The sequence below is a fragment of the Fukomys damarensis genome, unplaced genomic scaffold, assembly GCF_012274545.1.
Source record: "Fukomys damarensis isolate Sample0158 unplaced genomic scaffold, DMR_v1.0_HiC HiC_scaffold_10, whole genome shotgun sequence".
Taxonomy (NCBI): domain Eukaryota; kingdom Metazoa; phylum Chordata; class Mammalia; order Rodentia; family Bathyergidae; genus Fukomys; species Fukomys damarensis.
In genome coordinates, this window is record NW_022900922.1 from 16,907,551 (window position 1) to 16,929,952 (window position 22,402).

A 22,402-nucleotide genomic window follows, 5' to 3' on the forward strand; every position below is an offset into this window, starting at 1 on the left:
AACTGCAGGAGGATGCCTCCTTTCCCCAACTCCCTCGGGTTCCTGGGGTGAATGGAGCCCTATCTTTGGGGCTCAGGATGGAACTGGATTTGGAGGTCAGGGTTTTAAAGAGGTGAAAAGGTAAAATGAGGTCTGTGGGTGGGCCCTAATCCAGTATGACGGAAGTCTTTAAGAGATTAGGACATTCAATCCCCGTACCCCACCCAAAGAAAGAAAGAAGAGATTAGGACAGGACATGGAAGGAAAAGGACATAGAGATAGAGAAGATTGTCATCTGCAAGTCAGCAGGAGGGGCTCAGGAAAAAAAAACCTGTGCAATCCAATCTTGATGTTGGACTCCTCATTTCCGAAACTGTGAGAAGACAAATTCCTGCTATTTAAATGGCCAGGGCTGTGGTATTTGCTTTGGCAGCCCTTAGTAAACCCAGGCACTGTTGCTCCTTCACCCTGGAAGAGGGGGAGTTTACTTTCTTGAGAGTGATTCTGAACCAGGCCTGTTTTTGCGTAAGGCACAGTATGTCATTCACTGAAACGTTTCCCAATGTAAGACTTAAGTCTCACTTTTACTCCTGGAGAGTGAATAGCCAAGAGGCTCCCACGATGCTGGGCCCAAAAGCTCAGCGAGGCTCCAGGAGCTTGTCGGACAGCAAGAGTCACCCAGGAAGGAACACACCAGGCAAGTTGGCAAATAGACCTTTATTAGTCTGGCCAGACGGCACTTCTGAAGCCAAGTAGCTCAGAGAGGCAGCTAGCTCAGAAACAGAGGCCATTTTATATAGGGCTAAGGGGGGGTTTACACTCAAAATTTACAGGAAGGGGACAAAGGCAAAGAATCAGTTGATCTGAGCTAGTGGTCATCAAGCATATACTCGACCGTTACGTACTAATGATCAGCAGATCAATTATCCATTATTCCATTTACAATTTAGATTATAATGTTCAGAACATTCAACTACAGGCAAGCAAGGGATGGCGTGATTGATATTGGGTCTCTGTGTTCATTACAGTTTCCATTTAGTTTCCCAGCTACTTCAATGCAGTTACCTAACAATTTACAATTAATCATTAGTTATCCTATAAGGGAAGGAGGGAGCAACAGTCTCTAGGTCGTTTGCTGGTCAACATGGAGTCGCTCTAGTTCAGTTAGACTCTTACACCAAGTGTTTGTGCATGGCTGCAGAGTCGAGAGACTGTCAAATCAGACTCCCAGTGGATAGGGCTTGAGGACATTTATGAGCTGAGGCACATGGGATTGCATCAAACTTGATGCTACCATCGAGACCCACATAGTCCAGGTGTTGTTTGCCTATGGTAGTCGACTAAAGCAAGCTCAGAAGAGAAAGGGAAGTTGGAGAGAGTTTACCCAGGAAGCCAGAGCACGTGGTTTATTCAAAAGCAAAGGCAGGCTGGAGCAGTGATTTTTTAAACCTTCTGCTGTGTCACAGTCATTTGGAGGTTCCTTAAAACGCTTGCTGTTTCTGATTCAGTAGGTCTGGGGTGTAGATTAAAATGTGCCTGTTTCAGTCCCTACTGCCACCGAACCTAGAGGGCTTTCGGAGAACTCCTGGGTTGCATGGTAAGAAAACAATAAGACTACCATAAATATAGGAGGCAGGGTCAGAGGCACTGTTGTGAACAAGAAGGAAGTGATAGGGCCCCAGGATTCTGATTGTTAAGTGAGGATTTGTGAAGGAAACTCCACTCTTCCTAGGATTTGAGGGACCCAAGTTGGGGTGGCCCTGAGGGGCTGAGATGGGGGAGGGAAGGGGAAGAGGAGTAGAGAAGGAGAGGAGAGTAAGGTAGGGGAGGGTATGGAGAGGTAGAGGAGAGGGGGAAAGAGTCCAGGAGGCATGGGGAGGGAGGGACAGGAGAGGGTTAGGCTTTCTGGGGCAGTGCTGGGCCAGGTTGGGTCTGCTCCAGAAGACTGGAAGTGCAGGGAATTAATAAGAAAAGTCTTAGTGCAAACGTCCTAGCCATGTCTTATTCCTCTTTCACCAAGAATCTAAACCAAATATATTCACAATTTTTCTTTTTAAGGAAAGTTTAGGCAAGTGGAAGAAAACAAAAGAGCTTTTCCCATGCAGAGCATTTGAGTTTTGGGATTAACATTGAATCTAGTATGTTCTCTGTTTTCCTCAAAAAAAGCACTAGTGGAACTATGAATAGTGGGGTGAGAAAAGATCAAACTAGATAGCACCTAAAAAATAGAAGTAAAGCCTCAGGCTGCAGCTGGAAATCTTTAAGAGCAAAAGGTCCTTCCCCCTGGGACTTCGTGGCACAACGGTAGCACATCTGACTCCAGGACAGAAGGTTGCGTGTTCAAATCACATCGGCGTCAAGTATTTTAACTGTTTTAGCTAGGATGGCTGAGCAGGGGAGTGGGGGCTTTATCTGCTGTGTGTTTAAACTACCTGAGCCTTCTCCTCCCCCCGAATCCTAGATAGAGAACTTGATATCCTGGCAGCTGTTGAGAAAAAAGAGCTGTGTTGCCCTCAGTGAGGTTCTCCTGTCTTTTGTCTTGGTCTTACTGGTGAGATTATAAAGGGAATGAACTCCCCTTACGGACAAGCACCCTTTGTCACTCTCTAAAAGGAAGATTTGATTGAAATCTGGCATCAGAAACTGTGTGTTCTGTTTTCCTCTTTCTTCTCTGGCGGCTTCTTGCGTCTCTTGGCTGCAGAGGACAGTGTCTGCCACCTGCCCCATGACGATGGCGTTTTCTCCAGCCGGGTCCTCTGAGATCCTGCACCAGCAGACAGCACCGTGCTCTTCCTAGCCTCATCCTCACCCTTGCACTCCTGAGCCTGAGCCCAGAGTCACTCTGGAATTTACCTCCTTCCCAGTTCTCATTCAAGCATCAAGATCAGCATGAAATCCTAACTTCCCTTGTTCAGTGACATCCGTGTCCTTACTATAACTGTTTAAAAATTGATATTATTTTAATTGACAAATCATAATTGCAGACATTAGTGTAATACAGTATGATGTATATGATGTGTAGTGTTATGCTTGTTTTTAAATGCCAATTGTATCCTGGCGTTGAATGCAAACATCTGTGTCTATTAGCCCTGTGTCATTCTGACCTTCTTTTATCTCAAGTGCATTTTGGTCCTCACTATCGAGCCTCTGCACCTGCTATTTGTCCCCCTTCTGTGCATGACTCAGACACTCATCTTTTGGTCAGTGAAATCTTGCAGTCAATGAAAGCAAAAACCCGTTGCCCCAAAGCTGCCTTTCTGGTCTCTAGACAGGTCTTCTCTTTGACTGCTCTCCAAACTACTTTCTAGATTGTTATCACCTACATTTCTCCAAAATTAAGAATCTCTGTATTGTTGGGACTCACCCAGCACTTGTATATTCAGCAAGGGCTGGGGCAAGTCTGTGTATCTTAGGGCTGCACCTCAAGTGTTTAGCAAAGTGCCTGTATGCAAAGGCACCCAGTAGCTTTGGAAGAAGCACAGAAGGAGAGGGAAGATGTTGCTATGTTATTGCCGAGCACCCTCAGATAGTCTGGGGATGTAGTTCAGTGGTAGGGGTTCCCATAACAAGAGTGATGCCCTGAGCCTGATCCGCAGCACAGCAAACAAAGGAAAAAAAGATGGTGGAGTTGTGTCAGGGTAGCCTGGTGGCCAAAGGGAAGAGTGAGTAGAAACTGCTTTCTGTCCTAAATTGCTTTCTCTCTTCTTTCTTTCCCATTAAAGTGAATCAGTTCAATGAAAACCTAAGGCTAGTTACTAAGAATGCACTGAATCATGGTATTTCTATGTTATTTAGATTGATATATTTATGACATTTCTTGACCTGTTTTTTGCCTTATAAGGCTTATAAAGAAGTGATATAGCCAGCCCTGGTAGAGCGGGTTTTGAATCCCAGCCCTCTGGGAGGCTGAGGCAAGAGGATAGAAGAGATTCTAGCCCAGCCTGGGTAATTTAGTGATCCCTGTCTCAAAGACTAGAAAATGGGCAGGGCAGGTGTAGCTCAGTGTAGAGGCCCTGGGTTCAATCTTTAGTACCAGAAAAAGAGGGAGATGAAGGGAGGGAAGAAGTCAGAGAGAGAGAGAGAGAGAGAGAGAGAGATGGGGGCATCTGCAAAGGGGGAAACAGATAATTGTCATTTAAAAAATCAAACAGACATTTTTTACTTTGTTGTATTCCTAAAAGCTATAAAGTTAGAGCTCTGTCAAGTTGTGTGCTGGTATTGTAGAGTAATTTCCTGTAATTCCATCACTCTAGAGGACTGAGGCAGGAGAATCCCAAATTGGAGCTAAACCCAGGCAATTTAAAGACATAGGGAGACCTTATCTCAAAATAAAAACAGAAAAGAAAAGGGCTGGGGATGTAGCTCAGTACCGAAGATCCTGGATTTAATTCCTAGCTTTGTAAAGAAGTCCCATGATCCCTGGTACCAAAAAGCAGAAGCAGAAGCAGAAGCAGAAGCAGAAGCAGAAGCAGAAGCAGAGGAAGAGGAAGAGGAAGAGGAAGAGGAAGAAGAAGAAGAAGAAGAAGAGGAAGAAAGAAAGAAAAAAAGAAGTCCCACAAAATAATTACTAGTAGCTTACACAGTTTATCTGGTGCATCTGTTTTAATTTACTTTATGGTCAGCCCTTTCAGGAGTGTATTCAATTTCTCTAAACTCCATTTACAAATGAGTAGATAAGAACTAATACATTATATAATTGAGCGAGTTTTGGGATATTTCTTCGGGTGCTGAGATTTAGGGAAAATTACTGTATAGCCCACATTCTTCTTTTCGGAAAAACAGTAGTAGTCTGTTCATTTGCTGGGCTGCTTCCTGCCTTTCCTCTCCCACAAAGCACTGAATGATAGGTGGCAAATATATGATCCAGTATAACTGAACCCTTCTCTGTTCTAAAGCTAGGCACGGCAGGGGGCCTGGGGTACCTTTCTTATCCAGGCTATCCAAGTCCATTACTTTTATGGGATTCAAACCCCAAAGTAATTGTGCCGAGATAAATTATTTTTCTTGTTGCTTAATAGTTTTCTACATATTCATTTCTTCCAAACCAAATGACAGGTCCACCAAACAAGGGGCTACATCTCTCCTGTGCCTTTTCAGGCACCACTTTGGGTTGCGGGTCCCGGAAACAGGGCAGTGACCCCGTCTCGGACTAGTAAGGGTGTGCGGGCGTGCGGATGTGCAGAGGGTTCCTGAGCGTTCGCACTTTTCGAGTCCTTTCTGCCGCATTCCCACTTCCACCACGGCAGCGCCTTCCTTGTCAAATTTCATTCCCAGCGGAGTGACAACCGACCGTTTTTAAATCTCCCCCTCTCCAGTATGAGAATTTGATGCTTCAAAGTGAAAGCGAGGGCTTCGACTTGGTATATTAATTGAACTGACTTGTATCACAAGTGAGAGATTTCCAGAGTTTGTTTTCAGTAGGGATTTGTATTTGGGAAAGGATGAAGAAAAATTGTTGTTTGCTGGATACTTACAGATTCTCTTCACCCTGAAAAGCCTTCAAAGGTGGTATGTAGGTAGACTTCCAGCTTCTTTCCAGTTCACAGATGTTCTTGAAATGTCTAGACAGTTTTTTTGTTTAACCGAATTCAGGAATATCCCGTAGAAAAAGATACACTGTTAATAATTTAATTTAGGGGTAGCAGCTATGTAAGGGTAGAAAAAGAGCACCAGCTGTCGGAAGCATTGGTGGTTCAGTGGTAGAATTCTCGCCTGCCACGCGGGAGGCCCGGGTTCGATTCCCGGCCAATGCACTACGAGTTTTCATTTTCCATGGGGAAGGGAGGGAGTTTTACAGTAATTGTTTCCATATCCATGGATGTTGTTTCCATATCCATGGATGACCAGCGGTCGAAGGTTGTGTAACTTTTACTTCTATAAATTATGGCCATCAATGCACGTTGTATCTTCCAAGAATCCAAAACAGTTCACACGCAGTTGTACCGAACTCCATCCTTAGCTGATTGGCTTTTGGGGGAAGAAATCTAAACGTTTGGTTCTTGATGGTGGAGCGTAGTCGCGTGTACCTTACTCTTTCCATTCTCCACGATAGTCATTAAAATACAATAAATTAGTATGAATTAGGAACGTGTCTAAAGGATTGGGGTTGCATATACATGTGAAAAGAAACCTCCTCGGCAAGCAGAGTGGCGCAGCGGGAGCGTGCTGGGCCCATAATCCACAGGTCGATGGACTGAAACCATCCTCTGCTACAGTTTATTCGGTGGAAACCTGGGCTTTAGGAAGTAAAATCACCGGCTAGTATTTTTTTGGTAGACCCAATAGTGTAGTAATGAAAGAGGTGATTTGTTAGAAATAGCTATTTCCAGTCTTCAGTCATGCTAAATCTCACTAAATCGGGAGAGTCTACTATTCAATCTCCTGGATTTGGAGGCGACTACACTTTAGGGGTTGGCCTTCTCCCTGGGAAGGTCCTCATGCTACGCTGGGCACTCTTTGCAGTCCGATGCAACTCTTTCAGCCAAGATCTCAGTCTTCACAGCTTTTTTTAAAAAATCACCTTGACAGAAGCTTCAGATGTACCTCCGTTGTCGAAACAAACAAATTTCAAAATATATTTTGAACCAGCGAAGGTATTACTCCTCATGGGAATATATCCAAGACTAACAGCACTTGTGTAGTCGTGGCCGAGTGGTTAAGGCGATGGACTTGAAATCCATTGGGGTTTCCCCGCGCAGGTTCGAATCCTGCCGACTACGTAGGTGTGTTTTCTTTGTAAGGATATTAGCCCCCCATAAATCCTTACCATTTGCGTAGTTGTGTGTTGTTATTTTTCTCCATATAAATTAGAAGTAGGTGATTCTATTCCGCTCATGTAATAAGGTGCGAACATATTTATAGGTATCTTGGGAAAATGCTTGAAATCACTAGGAAGTTCTGAGGCACTATAAAAAGGCTGGAAAAGTTTAGGTTGCATTACTTTAAAATCCTCAGTAAGAAGGGAAATATAGAAGAGAGAATCAGAGGGAAAGGGAAGAGGATTAAAAGAAAAAAATGAACCAATCTGTGTTATGTACATGTACCCTCTCCCCAAGATGATTATAAATCGCATGCCCTACAAACATGAATTAATAAAAAAAATTTTAAAAAATCCTCTGGTATTGGTGTATCCCTGTTCAACACATGGCTCCTGTCTTACTTCTGAAATCTGGTTTATCTCGGACTTCTGAAACCTCATCTGTCTTTAACTCCTCTTCCTGGAATTCTTCCAAGATTTTGGGTACATCCAAAGTATCACTGTTCTACTAGTAATCATATATGCTCTGTATTTTAATATTGATCAAATCAAACAAACATTACTAGTCTTTCCTCCCTGCTGGATCCCGCTATCTTCCAACTTCCAGAAGGCAGACTTGGACAGAGCAAACACTAAATAAAAGAGTTTTAGCAGCTCTGCTTAGATTTTGGCCACATCTTATTTTTAAAAATTGTCATCTAAAATTCAGTCTTGGGGCTGGGGATTTAGCTCTGTGGTGCCACCGCCTGCCTTGCAGACGCAAAAAAAAAAAAAAAAAAAAAAAAAAAAAAAAAAAAAAAGAAAATCACTTCCTCTTCCTAACATATGTATATTGTTGATATACAAAAGAATAAATTCATACAAATAAAATTTATCTTACTAGTATTATACGAACAACCAATCCATTAGGAAATGCAAGTAAAGAAGAGAAGACAATATTTAAATATACAGTAAAAATTTTCATCTTATTCTTGGAACTGCCAGTAAATTCCTGGCATCTCATATTCAGCTTTCATCTTGTGTCTTCTGTACGCATAGCAGCCCTAAGAGATTTCTTTCCTCTGTAAGCCTGTAGGTACATAATAATTCATGGGCCAGTTCAAAAATTGAGTGAATGCACAGTTTTGATTTTGCAAGGGACATCTATCCATACTAAGATTCTCCTTAGGCAGGGCTGGAATAATTTTGTGGCTTTCTTGGAATCCCACAATGTGAATGTACTTTGCAAACCCCAAAGCATTCCAATTAGGCTAGTCTGGCTTTCCACACACTCCCTGTCAAAAAGGGGCCAGGAATAATCACTAGGGCTGGCTGCATGGTACAATGGTTAGTGCTCTGGATTTTGAAGCTAGTGATTTGAGTTCATTTCTTGGTGGAGCCTTCCATAAATCTTGATACTATGTCCTATATCCTTCCAACAAATTGCTAATACATACTAGTTACTCTGAATTTTCCTACCTTCCTGATGGCTCCTTCTCCAGAGGAGCTTCTAGTAACTTCTTATTCTCAATTGTGTGTTATGGAAAGTACTTACATGGTTGGAAGCTTAAGGTTCATGGTTTATGCTTCAGAGGCCCTCCCATGTACATCTTCAGATGTAGAAATATACATAAGAATTTCAGTAGCCAGCGCTACATAACAGTCCATGTGTCATGTTCAGCATGCTTACAATGAATTCGAGAATTTGAATTTCAACCTCTTTGGGTCTTCAGAAACATCTTGGTGACTTTCCATTGTGATTTCCCTACAACACATTTACTACTCTGTTCGCTACCACTACTGCCAATTACTTCCTCCAAATCAGCATGGAGTCTTGGCCTACAGAAAATGGTCTTCATGCATCTTTGGAATGGAAGCCCTAATCCCTCTTTCACTAGATGTCTGATTTGGCCTTTTTGCCCAGAATTCCTGGTAGGTTAGAATCTCTGCTTGAACTATTAGATATTTATGTTTTATGGCCTCCAGTTTCTTTCTTTCTCAGATTTTAAAGTTTTCTACTGACATCTAGGCACTAACACCATCCTGGAAATTTTGGACCACATAGTTGTGTACATCTTAGGGCCTCTGTGGTCTGTACCCAGTAAGGGCTTCATCCCAACACCTTAAAATCACATGTTGCCACATTATCTGGAAGATTAATTGGTGTATTAAAAGTACACGAGTCTTTCAGTAATGATCTGCTTCAGGGGATTTATGATGTTGTGGACCAGATCTGAATTTTCAATTTCAGTGGCCCTCTCTCAGGTTTGGTGACCTGGAATGTACCAACAGCCCCTCACACTGACACTTCTTCCACCCTTGGTCAACACCCATCTACTTGCTCCTTCCTTTGGCTCTGGAGTGCTGGCCTCTCCTGATCACATGCATAACTATCTACATCTCTCCTCTTGATGCCAGCTGTGGTGATACCTGTAGTTAATGGGATCCCAATAAGTTATTTTTGTTTGTTTGTTGGTTTTTTGAGACAGGCTCTCTCTTTGTAGTCCAGTCTGGCCTTGAATTCACTATGTAGCCTAGCCTACTGTTGAACTTGCTGAGATCCTCCTGCCTCTGTCTCCCAAGTGCTAGAATTACAGGCCCTGTAAATTAATTATGTGCTGGAGTTGTTGAGGGTTTTTATATCAGAAGCCTGACCGTCCGAGATTTTCCATTTTCTCCATACACAGTTTTTCTATTAATGCTCCTTATTAGGTTGAATTCATTCTTTTTTTTTTCCTCATTGAGTTTATTGGTACATTTGAGGTATACAGTATAGTTACATTCATTATTGGGATCTTGTACCTTTACATGACAGGTCTTGGTTCTCATTTTTTCCCCTTGTCCCTGCCCTCCCTTCACCACCTCCTCCTCTCCCCATTAACAAACATTTTCTTTCCATTTTTTCATTTTCTGATATTTTTTTCTTTTCCCTTGTTACCTTTCCCCTACCAGGTTGAGTTCATTCTTGAAATAATTCCCAGGCCTACTGACTAGATGCAATGGCATGCAAATCTTCCTTTGAAAGTTTGTTTTATGAAGTTTGGATTTCACTTTGGTGTTCAAATGCAGCAATCCCAGCTAGTCATGGTTCTTCTTGTTGACTCTCAACAGTTTAAAACATCTATTCCAGTTCACTCAATGGCAACAAAACAAGAACCCTAAGAATTCCTCTGGCCTCTAAAAAGTGTCCCAGAAAAAGTTCTCTAAACTCTTCTGGTGTACTTACCCTCCATCATGGATATGGGCCTATTTTGGGAGCCATTGTTCAGTTTAACTCTGCTTATGTGGTCACATCATGATTGAAAGAATTTGAACAATAAGTTCTCTACTTCAGTGTATTTTAACAATCTGAGGTAAAATTGTTGGCTGGGTTATATATGTCTCTGGGCTCACCTGGGCAGGATGCATTTCCAAGCTTATGTATTTGATGGCAGTAGTAGCTTCTTAGCGGTCACTGGACTGTGAACCTCCATCATCTGCTGGCTGTGCATTGCGGTACATCCTTAATTTCTCCCCATGAGGGCCTCACATGCATGGCAGCTTGTTTCACCGTAGTGAGTGAAATGAAAAGGAATATTTGATTGTGTTGGTAGATGGAGATCACAATTCTTTCTATGGTAATCATCTAATCACATTTTCAGTATTCTACCAGTCAGGAGCAAGCCAAGAAGTCTACCCCACACTCTCAGGGAGAGAATTATACAAGAAGAGTGCTTACCTCACTGGGGTGTCAAGCTCAATGAGCTGAAGGCAGAATGATCCTGGACCAGTACTTTGTAGGCACACTGTTTTGCTGTACTGAGTGCAAGTTCCTGGCACTTTCTAACTGGGCACCTGGTCTCTGTTTTAACTTTGCCTTTATAACTACACCAGCATTTAAGACTTTTACTGTAGCTCTTCTCACATCATGCCTGAGCACCCAAAACAGAATCTCTAGGGATAAGGACCTGAACTGAATATTTCTCAAAAGTTGCCCATGGATTCAAAAGTGCAGTTCAGAGTGAGAACCAGTGGGCTGTTTTTCCTGACCATTCTGTTTAAGTTGCCACCACCCAACACATTGACCACCTCTGATGTACTGCATATTTTAAATTATTTATTGCATGTTTCTACATAATTGTCATCAGGGCAGGAAACTTTGTGTGAGGTGTGCTCTCTTGATTTTTCTTTCTTTCTTTTTTTTTTGGTTTTTTGAGACAGGGTCTCACTGTGTAGTTGAGATTGACCTGGAACTCACTGTGTAGCTCAGGCTGGTCTCAAACTCACAGAGATCCTCCTGCCTCAGCCTCCTGAGTGCTGGGATTACAGGTGTGCACCACCGCACCCGGCTTGTGTACTTTTGTTGTTAGAGCAGTGACTGGGACATATGAGATGTTTGATAAATATCTATCAAAATTCAATGAGTTGAAAGAACCAATGGGCCCTAGGACTGAGTTTGCTTATTATGTCTTATATATTCTAATTCCAACACCATTAAGATCAAATAATGTTTTCTTTTCTTTCCCCACAGTTTATATTTTCTATTTAAGCTTTTAGGAATGTAACTTTATGGTCTATCTGTTTTAGCTTAATTTTTAAATTTGTATTTATTTATTCTTTTTGTAGTACTAGGGATCAACACTTGGGCCTTTGTATCAACACTAGCTACATTTCCACTCCTTTTTTGAGATAGGGTCCCATTATGTGAGTAAATTGCCATTGGGTTTGATATGCAATCTTGCCTCAGCCTCCCAGAGCGCTGGCATTACAGGTGTGCACCACCATGCCTAGCTCTAGTCTGAGGTACTTTCTTTGAATTCTGGTCATATTCCATATTGTATCTTTTTTTTTTTTTTTTTTTTGTACTGGGGATCAAATTTGGGTCCTTGTGCTTATGAGGCAGAAGGTGAAACCACCCACACTTAAAAAAATAATGATCCTGATTACAAGTGAGAAAGAAGAAGGAGAAATGAAGGGGAAGAAGAGGAGGAGGAGGAAGAGAAAGAGGAAGAGAAAGAAGAAGAAGAGGAAGAAGAAGGAGGAGGAGGAGGAGCAGGAGAAGAAGAAGAAGAAGAAGAAGATGATGATGAAGAGAAGCAGCAGCAGCAGCCGCCCCTGGCATCTAGAACCTGGCCTGACTCTCTTCATCAGGCCAGCAGGGTGCAGTCAGAATGTCGGTAGCAGACTGGCCTTTCTGATTATGATGAAATGAGATAGAAACAACAAAACATTTTATAACTTTGACTATTCATAGATAATAGAACAAAGTTACCATGGAAATCCTAAAATACCAAACATCCCCCTCTACCACACGAAAGACCACTGCTTTTATGGCTGTAACTTTATTCTATTCTTACCTTCTTGATAGAATTTATTCAGATACCCAGTTATTGAATTTTACCCTCTCTTCTTGACAGGATCCAATCTAGATAAAGCCCATTTCTTTACACTCTTCCCAAGCCACCTCACAGGAACACAAATGCTACAGTAAGGCCTTTCAAATACCTTTTTACTGAGATTCTCTCTTTTCCAAAGTGTGTCCTCCTCAGTCACAGGAATTACACCCAATTTACTTGACGGCAGATACAAGAATACCCCTGGTGATCTTTTGCTGGAGGTCACAGAACTAGGTAGCAGTAATGCTAAATGCCAATACCAAATTATCATTTTTGTCACATTTACCTGTACAAAATAAAACACTCTCCGCCCCCTGCAAGGCCTACAGTTCTGTAAGATAAAGTCCAAAACCTGTGATCTGACGTTCAAAACCAACCATACTGTGACCTTTGTGCATCTTTCCCAGCTCTCCCGGCTCCTCAGCTTCACAGAGAAGATAGGAGGGAGTCTCTGAGAGGCATTAATACCACCAGGCCGGGTTCTTTTGAGAATTCTGCCTAGGAGTGTCTGGGGAGGCCAGTGACAATAGTTGGTTTAGTGATGGTGTCAATATTCATGGCCACGTGGAAATGACAAAATCCAATTTGACTATCAAAATAACAGTAGTCATAAACCCCATTCTTCTCAGGTGATTTCTCCAGTGTTTCTTCCTGAGGAAGTGTGCGGTACTTTGTAGTCACACTTGCCCCCCCTTCTTAATTTGTTTTTCTTATCAAAGTGAGAGGGTCATTTAAATAGAGCAAAGAGATTGGTTTCATCAACTAACTCATGCGATGAAACAAGACGGGTTGTGAAACGAAGTTGTGTTTCCTCAAAAAGGAAGAAAAAAAAAACCCCACATAAAAAGAAAAACGAACACTGCAGTTCATAAAACAACATAACAGTAGCAGAAGGACTGCTAATGACGAGGTGGCCGAGTGGTTAAGGCGATGGACTGCTAATCCATTGTGCTCTGCACACGTGGGTTCGAATCCCATCCTCGTCGACGAGTTCTCCACCCATCCGTTGGGAGGAGAGGTTTTAAAGCCCCTTTCCAACAGGTACATTTTATAAGAGGCTTTGGAGGTTCCGACATTTAGCAGCTACACCAAATTCTAGAGACTGTAGTTTGCACGGTGGATCCTAAATTCCCAGGTCTACTGGTCGCCGCTTTACGCGCAGCACTGGCCCTTCTCCTTCTGGTAGGGTCCTCACAGCCGGGCAAGTGTTCCCCGCGTTCCCCAGACTCCTAGTCCAGGCTTAGTGAAGTCAGTCTTTGAGGATGGGGCGCAGCGGTGTGTGTGTCGCTAGCTCAGAGGTAACTCCCGTGGGTCCCCTGGGTAGAAGGCCACGGGCCACTCTTGACTCAGTGTCGCACTCGCTTTAGTTGTGGCTCCTCTGTCTTGCAGAGTTTGTCAAATGTCCAACACCTGTTAAACCCCACGTACATTTCTAAGTCCATAGCTCCTAGTTTTAGATGGTAGCACATCCTGCCTTTCTGGAACTCAATTCTCTGTGCCGTGCTCCTCTGACCAAGAGGGTCTGCTTTCTCGCTGGCAAAATCATTTTGCAAGATGCACATTAAAGCTACCTGTTACAGCAAATGTGCAAACGGAAATACTCTTTTAGTTGAATCAGTTTTAATGGAAGATCTCTCCCAAGCATGCCAGTGCCTATTTACTTCTCCTTTGATCATTTGTTGCTACTCTGCACCTTCATTTCACTGGTCACCTGCTCTCACTTTATAGTGCTCTATAGTAAGGGGTTGTCTATACAGAGCAGAGTGACATTTGCAGGACCATAAAGATGATCTCTCTGAGAAATTTCTCTCCTGTATCAGTTGTTACTTAAACAGATGAGAAAACTAATGTGGAGATCACAAAATAGTTGTTAGTAAAAACATCTACGGATGACAAGAGGAAATAGGAACCAGAAAGGAGATCTAAAAGGGAGGATGAAGAAGAGGTAATTATGACTGTACTGTTACTATTCATGTTTTGATCTAGAACAGTGATGGTGAACCTTTTAAAGATGAGTGTCCCAGGTAAAACCCAAACCCACTTACTTATTGCCAAGGGCCAACACTGCAGTTAAGCCTGCATACTGATGTTTTACTTTAGGAAAAACAGCTCATACATTAACATCTTTTGTCTTAAAGGAAAATCACAATAACAGAGCTTTCAATGATACAAATAGCTTTTTATTGAAAGGTATCCGATGCTTAGCTGCTGAGGCTATTTTGGGGTGATGATGGGGCAATGCTGGGGTGATGTTTGCAACAACTTGCCTGGGATTTGGACTGAGATCTGGGCTCTCCTTGCTTGCTGTGGAACGTGCCCTGGGTTTTCTACCAATGATCTAGAAAATCTGGACTTTAATGCAACCAACACAGCTATTTGGAGTAACCTATTTCATCATGACAGCAGCAGTTGGAAATTATTTCTCCTTTATCCACAGTTACTATTGCATGCAGATATTGAGGCACACAAAATGTGTTGTTATATACATTTCATGTGTGCCTCCCTCACTTACTGTTTGTATACACACACAGCACAAACAACTGGGCTCTTTTAACAGCCTTAATATTTATTTCTGCTCTGTGGTTTAGGATTGAATATAATCTGCTGTCATCCTTCTGATGCCAATGAAACCAAAGCAAAAAAGTTAAGATGGAAAAGGAAAGGAAGAATGAGAACCAGTGACATGGGCTCCAGTAGTAACCCAATATCTCATATGGGCTCAGGCTACAAATGTGGAGACTGTGCCAATTCTCTAAGCCTGAGGGAAAAGGGACAGGTTTCCCACTGGGATGATTCCTAGGACCTGGCCTCAATCTGAGACTCTAGGTTGAGAGGCTGAAGTTTATAGAGCTGATTCCTTTTTTTTCAAGAGGCACAGAAATAAATATCTGAAGCCAGAAGCTAAAAACTCAGATCTGGGGAGAATTTGAGACCCTCCTATATCAGAAGCCTAATTTCAGTTTTGACTTTATCTTTTCACTCCAGCAACAATTGCGTCAAGGCCTTTTGAAATTGGCATCTTTGTTGCCTTTACTTTTTTCTCTTTCCCTTTAAAGGAGAAAAGGAAGAAAGAACAAAGTTCGAAAAGCCCAGAGAGAATGAGTAACATTTTTCTTTCAATGAGACAAGGTGATCTTATTTTGCAAGATTTATATAAAGAAGAAGAAGAAAGAGAGAAAATAAACAAAGGAAAAGAAAAATAAAATAAAACAAAAAAAATTCCCACAAAAACCAGACGGAAAAAGACTAACCACGAAGGGATTCGAACCCTCAATCTTCTGATCCGAAGTCAGACGCCTTATCCGTTAGGCCACGTGGTCTTCACGGTTTGGGATTTTCTATAATATATAGGAAGTAGTATACTGAATAGAGAACCTTTTTGTCCAAGCCCGAATTTTAAAAAAGTTATTTAATAAAATGAGAACCAAGACCTGTCATGTAAAGGTATAAGATTCCAATGATGAATGTAGCTGCACTGTATACCTAAAATGTACCAATAAACTCAATGAGGAAAAAAAACCCCCACAATAGATACTCTAAGAAAAAAAAGTTATTTAATAATAACAAGAAGGCAGTGACACCCGACCTCTATATCTTTCATTATCGGAAAAATGGAAACTGTAGGTGACGTGGGTTATTTGGGATCCCGGATGCGAGATTTCTGAGAGGTCGGATTGACAATTTTTTCGGTTCCGTGGTCTCGCTGTTTCAGAGAGAAAAATTGTTTGCTGTATGATTTTCAGCAGCAGAAATAGTGTAGTTTATATGCTCTAAAAAATGCCAAAATATTACATATTGGCTGGATCCGAGGGACATTTTTCAAGCTTTTCAGAGTCCCTGCCCTGCGCAGGCTTACTAGGTGCAATGTCACAGACTCCAGGAGCGACGACTTGGGCCGCACGGTTGCCAAGGAAACCGCTGCGGCAGTTTCACCAGAGAAACGTCAGAGCCTTTGTGCTTGGGTGCCAGCAGACCCCAGGCTAAAGCGGGGTCTTTCCCTGGTTGTTACAATGTGGCATCCAAGCACTTTTCAGTAAATTCCTGTCTGTTTAAAAAAGAAAAGGGGTGTAAGAGAGGTCCAGGGCCATTAGTATATTCGGAGGCTTCCTTTTATTAAGAAGTGAAGAAACAGGAAACAAAATTTTTTTTTGTAGATTGTTGAGAATTTTTACAATGAATTATTGAAACAGTACAAAAACAAGAGACAATAAAATAATCCTATGAAGAAAGAGTTTTGACAGGATGTACAGTGCTCTGCAGAGAGCTAATTCCGTAGCAGGATATAGATCTAAAATTGTTTTGGGTGACTTTAGTTGTTTTTGTTTTGGACAGAGTCTCACTGTGTACTCCGGGCTGGCTTCTTTTAAGCCTCTCAATGAATCTTTGTGACCTTGTGCATTGTGTCTGAAGATAAAGTAAGCAGTCTGTACATAGATTGTTTTCTTACTTTTCTATATTGCAGGCGCTGAAAGCAATGCCTCTTCTCCTTCATTTTTTTTAGGACTTGGCTTTTCTGGATTAGTAGAAAAGACATTTCTGGAACCAAGGAGTGGGACCTTAAGTAGCTTTTCTTTCCTTGTCCACAGAGTAGCACCTAGCAAATAGGAGAAAAAAATTGCTGAATTCTTCATATACATATTCTAGAATTCTATAATCATTATTAAAGTAAATTAAGTAAAAAAGAGTCCTATTCTGCAAAAAAATGTGAAAACAGACTTCTTGTTCTCTCTTCCTGGATACAGAGAGTGGTTGAAGAACTATATGCAATATTCTCATGATACATGATGTCATTTTTGGCTAAACCATCATGTGTAATGGTGAAAGAAGTGAAAAGTAGTAAGATCCTGGATATTTTTTGAAAAGCTTGAAATTGGATTTGACATTTGAGAGAAACAGAAGTCATACACTACTCCATGATTTTTTTTTTCTTCCTGTAATGACAACATTTCCACTGCCAGGAATGGACATGAAGGCAGAAGGAGGATTTGGCAGGTGAAGTATGTATGTGTGTATTAAGACTCCTTTAAGTTGTGTATAACATTTCAGCAGCGATGACCAATAGAAGTCATTCCAAACCTCCCTTCTCTCAATTTAGAAGGGAAATTATTTCTTGAAAGATAAACTAATCAAAGACCAAATCACAAATACATGTAAGAACTTCATAGAATTTTTGTAACAAGAGAATCTGATCATATTCTTTGTTCACAATTGTTTGGTATTTTCCTATTGCCTATGGAAAAATAAAATCAAATTGCATTGCATATTGACTTCCTTAATGAGCTGCCCTTTCTCTGTCGGGTCTGCCATAAATCCAGAATGTACTGCACAATCTGAAATTTCTAGTGCTTTCTTGACACCTTTGACCCTTGCAGGGGCTCCATTTCTGAGTCTTGCTAGATATGTCCCTCATGAACAGAGAAAGCTCCCAATGGGGTGTGTCCCCTTGTGAGCCGGACAGGCTGCATCCCACTCAGTTATCAACATAATAGCCTTCATTTCTCTGCTAGCTCCTGAATCCCCAGCCTCCCATTACCACAAAGGCTACCTCTCAAGGGAGATTTTTCTGCTTTTCATTGCAGCTGCTCAATTGTCTTCATGGCATGCATTGCCCTTTTCTTCCTGGCTTTCTGTATTTATGACCAATGTATTGCTACCAATCTCTTCTACCCCATATTAGAGATGAGGCCTGTGGTTCACTGAGTGTATGAATAAGAACTGATCCCAACACAGCCACGTTTCACTTCAAATTCCTTTCCGTCATGCAACCTCTCTTACCTCCATACTCCATTTCACTGAAATATTTATAGTTCCTTATAAACTCTAGCAAATATTTGTTCAAGTTTTGGCTCAAAACTTGCCACCATTTATGAAGGAGACAATTGCCAGAGCATAGTTAATGCAGCAAAGCTCTTTTATTCACTTTGCACTTAACTCTGCAGATAAGTACCACTGTGAGGACCCTTGACTGCACCTTGAAAAGTAAAACTCTGGAATGTTCACATGTACCAAGTAATGATGCTATTCTATAACCCTGAAGCACCAAATCACTATGAATAAGGTTGTCAGTGTTTTAAAAGTAAACATAAAGATTCATGATGTGTGCCTGGTTCTTGGTTAAGGGTGCACTCCATCACTGGTCCCATTAGCAACTCTGACTCCGTATTCAAGTGGACTTTGCTTGACAAACACAGATGACACATAGATCACAGCTCAAGAGAAACAGAATGTGTGTTGTCACTGAAGAATGGAAAGGAAGCGTTCTCTAGCCTTCACCTGTATATATCTGTTTCCTGCATTTCTTGCATTGTATCCTCTGCTGCAATAAATGTTGAACTGTGCATATATGTCGAGTTATATAAATACCTCCCAAATCAGTGGTGGTCATGACTATGATCACCAATTTCTTTTTATTTTCACTGCATTTAGCGGGTGCTCCTTTTAAAGAAATAGTGCTATACTTAAAATATTTACTTGTTTTAAAAGCATATGTAGACTGCAGGCGATTTCATTTCATCTTAGCTTCGATCACAGTATCTGACTCATAAGTGTCAGAATAGAAGTTCTTTGGTGGGGCAGAGAACAGTAACATTCACATAAGCACAGAGAATAGTTCTATAGGAGATTTTACAGCAGGGTAGATATTAGAGAGAGACACATTTATTTATCACACTTGTCTCAAATTGCCCATTTTCTCCCAAAACTGAGACAGTTGTAGTTGCAAATAATATGTACAGGGAACTGCCCATTAGAGTGCTAATCAACTTAGCCACTTGGCAAGTAATGCTTTCTGAATTATGTATAAAAGGAAATAAAACTCGATTCCTGGGTTTATCTCCTACCCTCCCTCCTCCTTGCCACTCAGCTGATTTCAGCTTCACAGGGAAACATAGAATTGTGATAACGGGCATACAAAGGTGGGATAGCCATTTTGGTAAAGAGAAGAAATCTGGCTTACTGAGAGGACAAATTAATACTTAGGATTCCATGAAAAGTGCAGACCCTCTACTTCTACATGTAGTTTTCAGAAGCTGTTTCAATTCTGGGATTTTTTTTCTGAACTATTTGGACGCAGTTTGTTTTCGTAAAGTAAGCGATATGATTCTAGTTAAATCTATCTAAAGATTAAGATCAAAAGCAAATGTAAATAATTTAGCAGAGGATGGTTTCGATCCATCGACCTCTGGGTTATGGGCCCAGCACGCTTCCGCTGCGCCACTCTGCTGCTTAGAAAAGAAATGTTGCTAATAATGTACTTAACTATTCCTTGAATGCACTGAACTGTTCCTGACTAATATTCAAGCTCCCACACACTAACCAGTGGGAAGACGCCTTTTTACTTGGAGACCAAAGGACGCGTATTGTTTGCAAAGTCGTTGGCAGCATCAAAAAGAAAACAAAAGTTAAACCCAAACATCATCACTCGTGAATTGTTGGCACAGACGTGAAGGGAGACTGGATACCTAAATGGAAATTGCACATTTTAACAAAGGGAAAGAAAAGACGCTGGGAACGGAACTTGGACCTCTGCGCAGCGGGCGAGAATACTGATACGGAGTCAATAACCAACTATAGATTTGTCTTCTGAAAGAAAATTCGACGCTTTGGGGAGAGGGAATATGGCAGTTTTCCAATTTCTCCCCGGAGGCTTTTCGGTCTCTAACAGCAATGAGCGGAACGGGAGCGCAAAACTTTCCTCTTTCTTTCAACCGAGGTTGCAGAACGCAGCTCTGCTGCAGTCGTCCTACACTGACCAAAGCAGAGAATGACAATTAAGAAAGGTTAATTGTCTTAGTGACAAAGGTGGGAAAGCCCCTCTTCCGGCAGAGAGGATTGGTAGGCAGGACTTCCGCAGAGAGCTCCTCTGGGAGCAGGATCCGGGTTATCGGTGACGTCACCAGGCGGGCTGCTGGGCGGGACAAAAAGTTCGCGCGCGGGGTGTAGTCTTCAATTAGGTCCGCAACCCATGCATATAAGCTGTATTGCCAGTTTGCATCGTTTTCCAGAAGTCTGTCGGTAGAGGTTGAATCATGTCTGGTCGCGGTAAGGGAGGCAAGGGCCTTGGTAAAGGTGGCGCTAAGCGCCACCGCAAGGTTCTGCGCGACAACATTCAGGGCATTACTAAGCCCGCCATCCGCCGCCTGGCCAGGCGCGGCGGCGTGAAGCGCATCTCCGGTCTCATCTACGAGGAGACGCGCGGGGTGCTGAAGGTCTTCCTGGAGAACGTGATCCGCGACGCCGTCACCTACACGGAGCACGCCAAGCGCAAGACGGTCACGGCCATGGACGTGGTCTACGCGCTCAAGCGCCAGGGACGCACCCTCTATGGCTTCGGCGGTTAAGATCTTGTCCGCTACCAAAGCCTTTTACCACCAACCAAAGGCCCTTTTCAGGGCCGCCCACGTTTTCCTTTAAAAGAGCTAACATTTGTCTCGTTTGTCTGGTTCTTAACCCATAAAACTCCCATGCTGGATGGGTTTCGGTGCTATTTTCTCGGACCTAATCTGTACATTTAAAGAGGCGGAGATAGTTTGCACCTAGTTCTTGACAGAGTTGCTCCCATCCGTGCAGTCCCTCTGCGGATAAGCATGTCGCTGCTAGGGGCCGGGCGAGTCCTCTCCCGCAATGCCGCACTCAAGATGGCTGCAGGAAGACGGGATGGCGGGAGCCAGGAACAAAGCTCTGGGCTTCCGCGGTGACTAGGGCTTTGGAGAGGAGTATTGAGCTTTGCACAGCCTGGGGGCGCCTCAGGCAATTTGTGTTTCCGTTAGAGTATTATAAGAAGGTGTTAATGAAGTAGCGATATCATTTTAAAAGAAGCATTCATTCAAACAGTGCAATTCTCCCAAGTTAAATACTGCACTGAGCCTTCACATTTCATACAGCGAACAAAAATTCTATTACTTGCCCAAATCTTGAAGGTGTCCCGAAATGTCACCCGTTTGGCTTAGACATCCACTTAAGATATTTGTTCAAATTTCTTGATCTAAAGTCTCCCCTCCATCTTTTGACGCTAATATACAAGAGAAACCTGTAGTGTTCTTTGGTTTGTTTCCTGATGGGATAATTTCATTTAGTTCATATTCTCAGTATGCTATATAGAGCAGAAATGGTTTCCCTAATTTTAGTCAAATTCAGGTCGATATGCTTGTCAGAAACATCAGGGTTGCATGATGTTTGTCTTATCCAAATTTAATATGATGCTCAATTAATTGTTGGCTTAGCAATAGTTCTGTTGTAAAATCAACCTTTTGTTTGTGACCATCAAGTAATCTGTAGAGTGATACATTGAATTAGAAGAACTAATAGAATTATTTTAAGTTTCGCCTGAAATATCTGAATTTTTTGGGTGTGTGTGTTTGTGTACATGTGCGTGTATGTTGAGACAGGGTCTTATGTAGCCCAGGCTGGCCTTGAACCCTTTGTGATCCTCCTGCCTCAGCCTCCTGAGTGCTCGGGTTGCAATTGTGCAACAATACACCTGGCTATAATTGTGTGTAAATATGAAAAGAATCACATATCATTAGAGCTGAGGCACTGATTTGAGGAGAAAAACTCATGTGAATGTAATTTTAACAAGCAAAAAAAAATTTTTTTTGTCCATAGTATATGCCAGCCATGTTTCTATGCTGTGGGAACTGCAGTAGTGAATGACAGTGAACAAAGGAATATTTTGGTATTCACTTATGGAGGTGAATTGTAATAATAGATTCTGGTTGCACAATGTAAGTTAATTATAGTATGTCATGTGGTACTAAGTGCTATCATTACTGATGCAAGAAAAAGTAAATTTTGTGATAGGAAATATTGTGGTTTTTACCTGTGTGAAGCGTGAGGGCTTAGGTGTTGCATACTTAACAATTTGGGGTGAAATGTACCAATGTTTTTATGTATACTTAGAAAAATGCTACCAAATGCTATGTATGTAGCTGATGTTTAAGGCTGGCCTTGAACTCTTGGTGATCCTCCTGCCTCAACTTCCCGAGAGACAGAATCTAATTTATATTTAAAAATGATCTAGCCGGGCTTGGTGGTGCACGCCTGTGATCCTAGCACTCGGGAGGCCGAGGCAGGAGAGGATTGGTGTGAGTTTGAGACCAGCCTGGGCTATAAAGTGAGTGCCGGGTCAGTCTCAACTACATAGTGAGACGCTGATAGCACCAGAGTAGGGGTGAGGAGATCACACTGGAGGCTACAAAAATAGTTGAGATGAAATGGCTTGAACCAAAGTGCTGGTGGTAGAGGTTGTAAAAAGTGGTTGAACCCTGCATGTATTTTGAAAGGAAGGCTTTAGACTTTTTTTTTTTTTTTTTTT

General features: G+C 42.0%; 1 protein-coding gene and 5 non-coding genes across 6 annotated transcripts in view; 4 read left to right on the plus strand and 2 right to left on the minus strand.

Annotated features, from left to right (window-relative positions):
• The first annotated feature begins 5,661 nt into the window (after positions 1–5,661).
• Trnag-gcc lies at positions 5,662–5,732 on the plus strand. Its single transcript has one exon. It is a non-coding gene; the product is annotated as a tRNA-Gly (tRNA).
• An 884-nt stretch (positions 5,733–6,616) lies between these two features.
• Positions 6,617–6,698, plus strand: Trnas-uga. The gene has a single exon. It is a non-coding gene; the product is annotated as a tRNA-Ser (tRNA).
• Positions 6,699–12,994: 6,296 nt separating this feature from the next.
• Positions 12,995–13,076, plus strand: Trnas-gcu. Its single transcript has one exon. It is a non-coding gene; the product is annotated as a tRNA-Ser (tRNA).
• A 2,261-nt stretch (positions 13,077–15,337) lies between these two features.
• Trnar-ucg lies at positions 15,338–15,410 on the minus strand. Its single transcript has one exon. It is a non-coding gene; the product is annotated as a tRNA-Arg (tRNA).
• A 3,830-nt stretch (positions 15,411–19,240) lies between these two features.
• Positions 19,241–19,312, minus strand: Trnam-cau. The gene has a single exon. It is a non-coding gene; the product is annotated as a tRNA-Met (tRNA).
• A 795-nt stretch (positions 19,313–20,107) lies between these two features.
• The window catches only part of LOC104861624, a 26,914-nt gene continuing 24,619 nt past the window's right edge, over positions 20,108–22,402 (plus strand). Inside the window, exons 1-2 of the mRNA XM_010623100.2 lie at positions 20,108–20,406; positions 20,828–20,853. Of these exons, the coding sequence (XP_010621402.1) occupies positions 20,118–20,406; positions 20,828–20,853 (315 nt within the window). The 5' untranslated portion in view covers positions 20,108–20,117. The remainder of the gene's footprint in view (positions 20,407–20,827; positions 20,854–22,402) is intronic.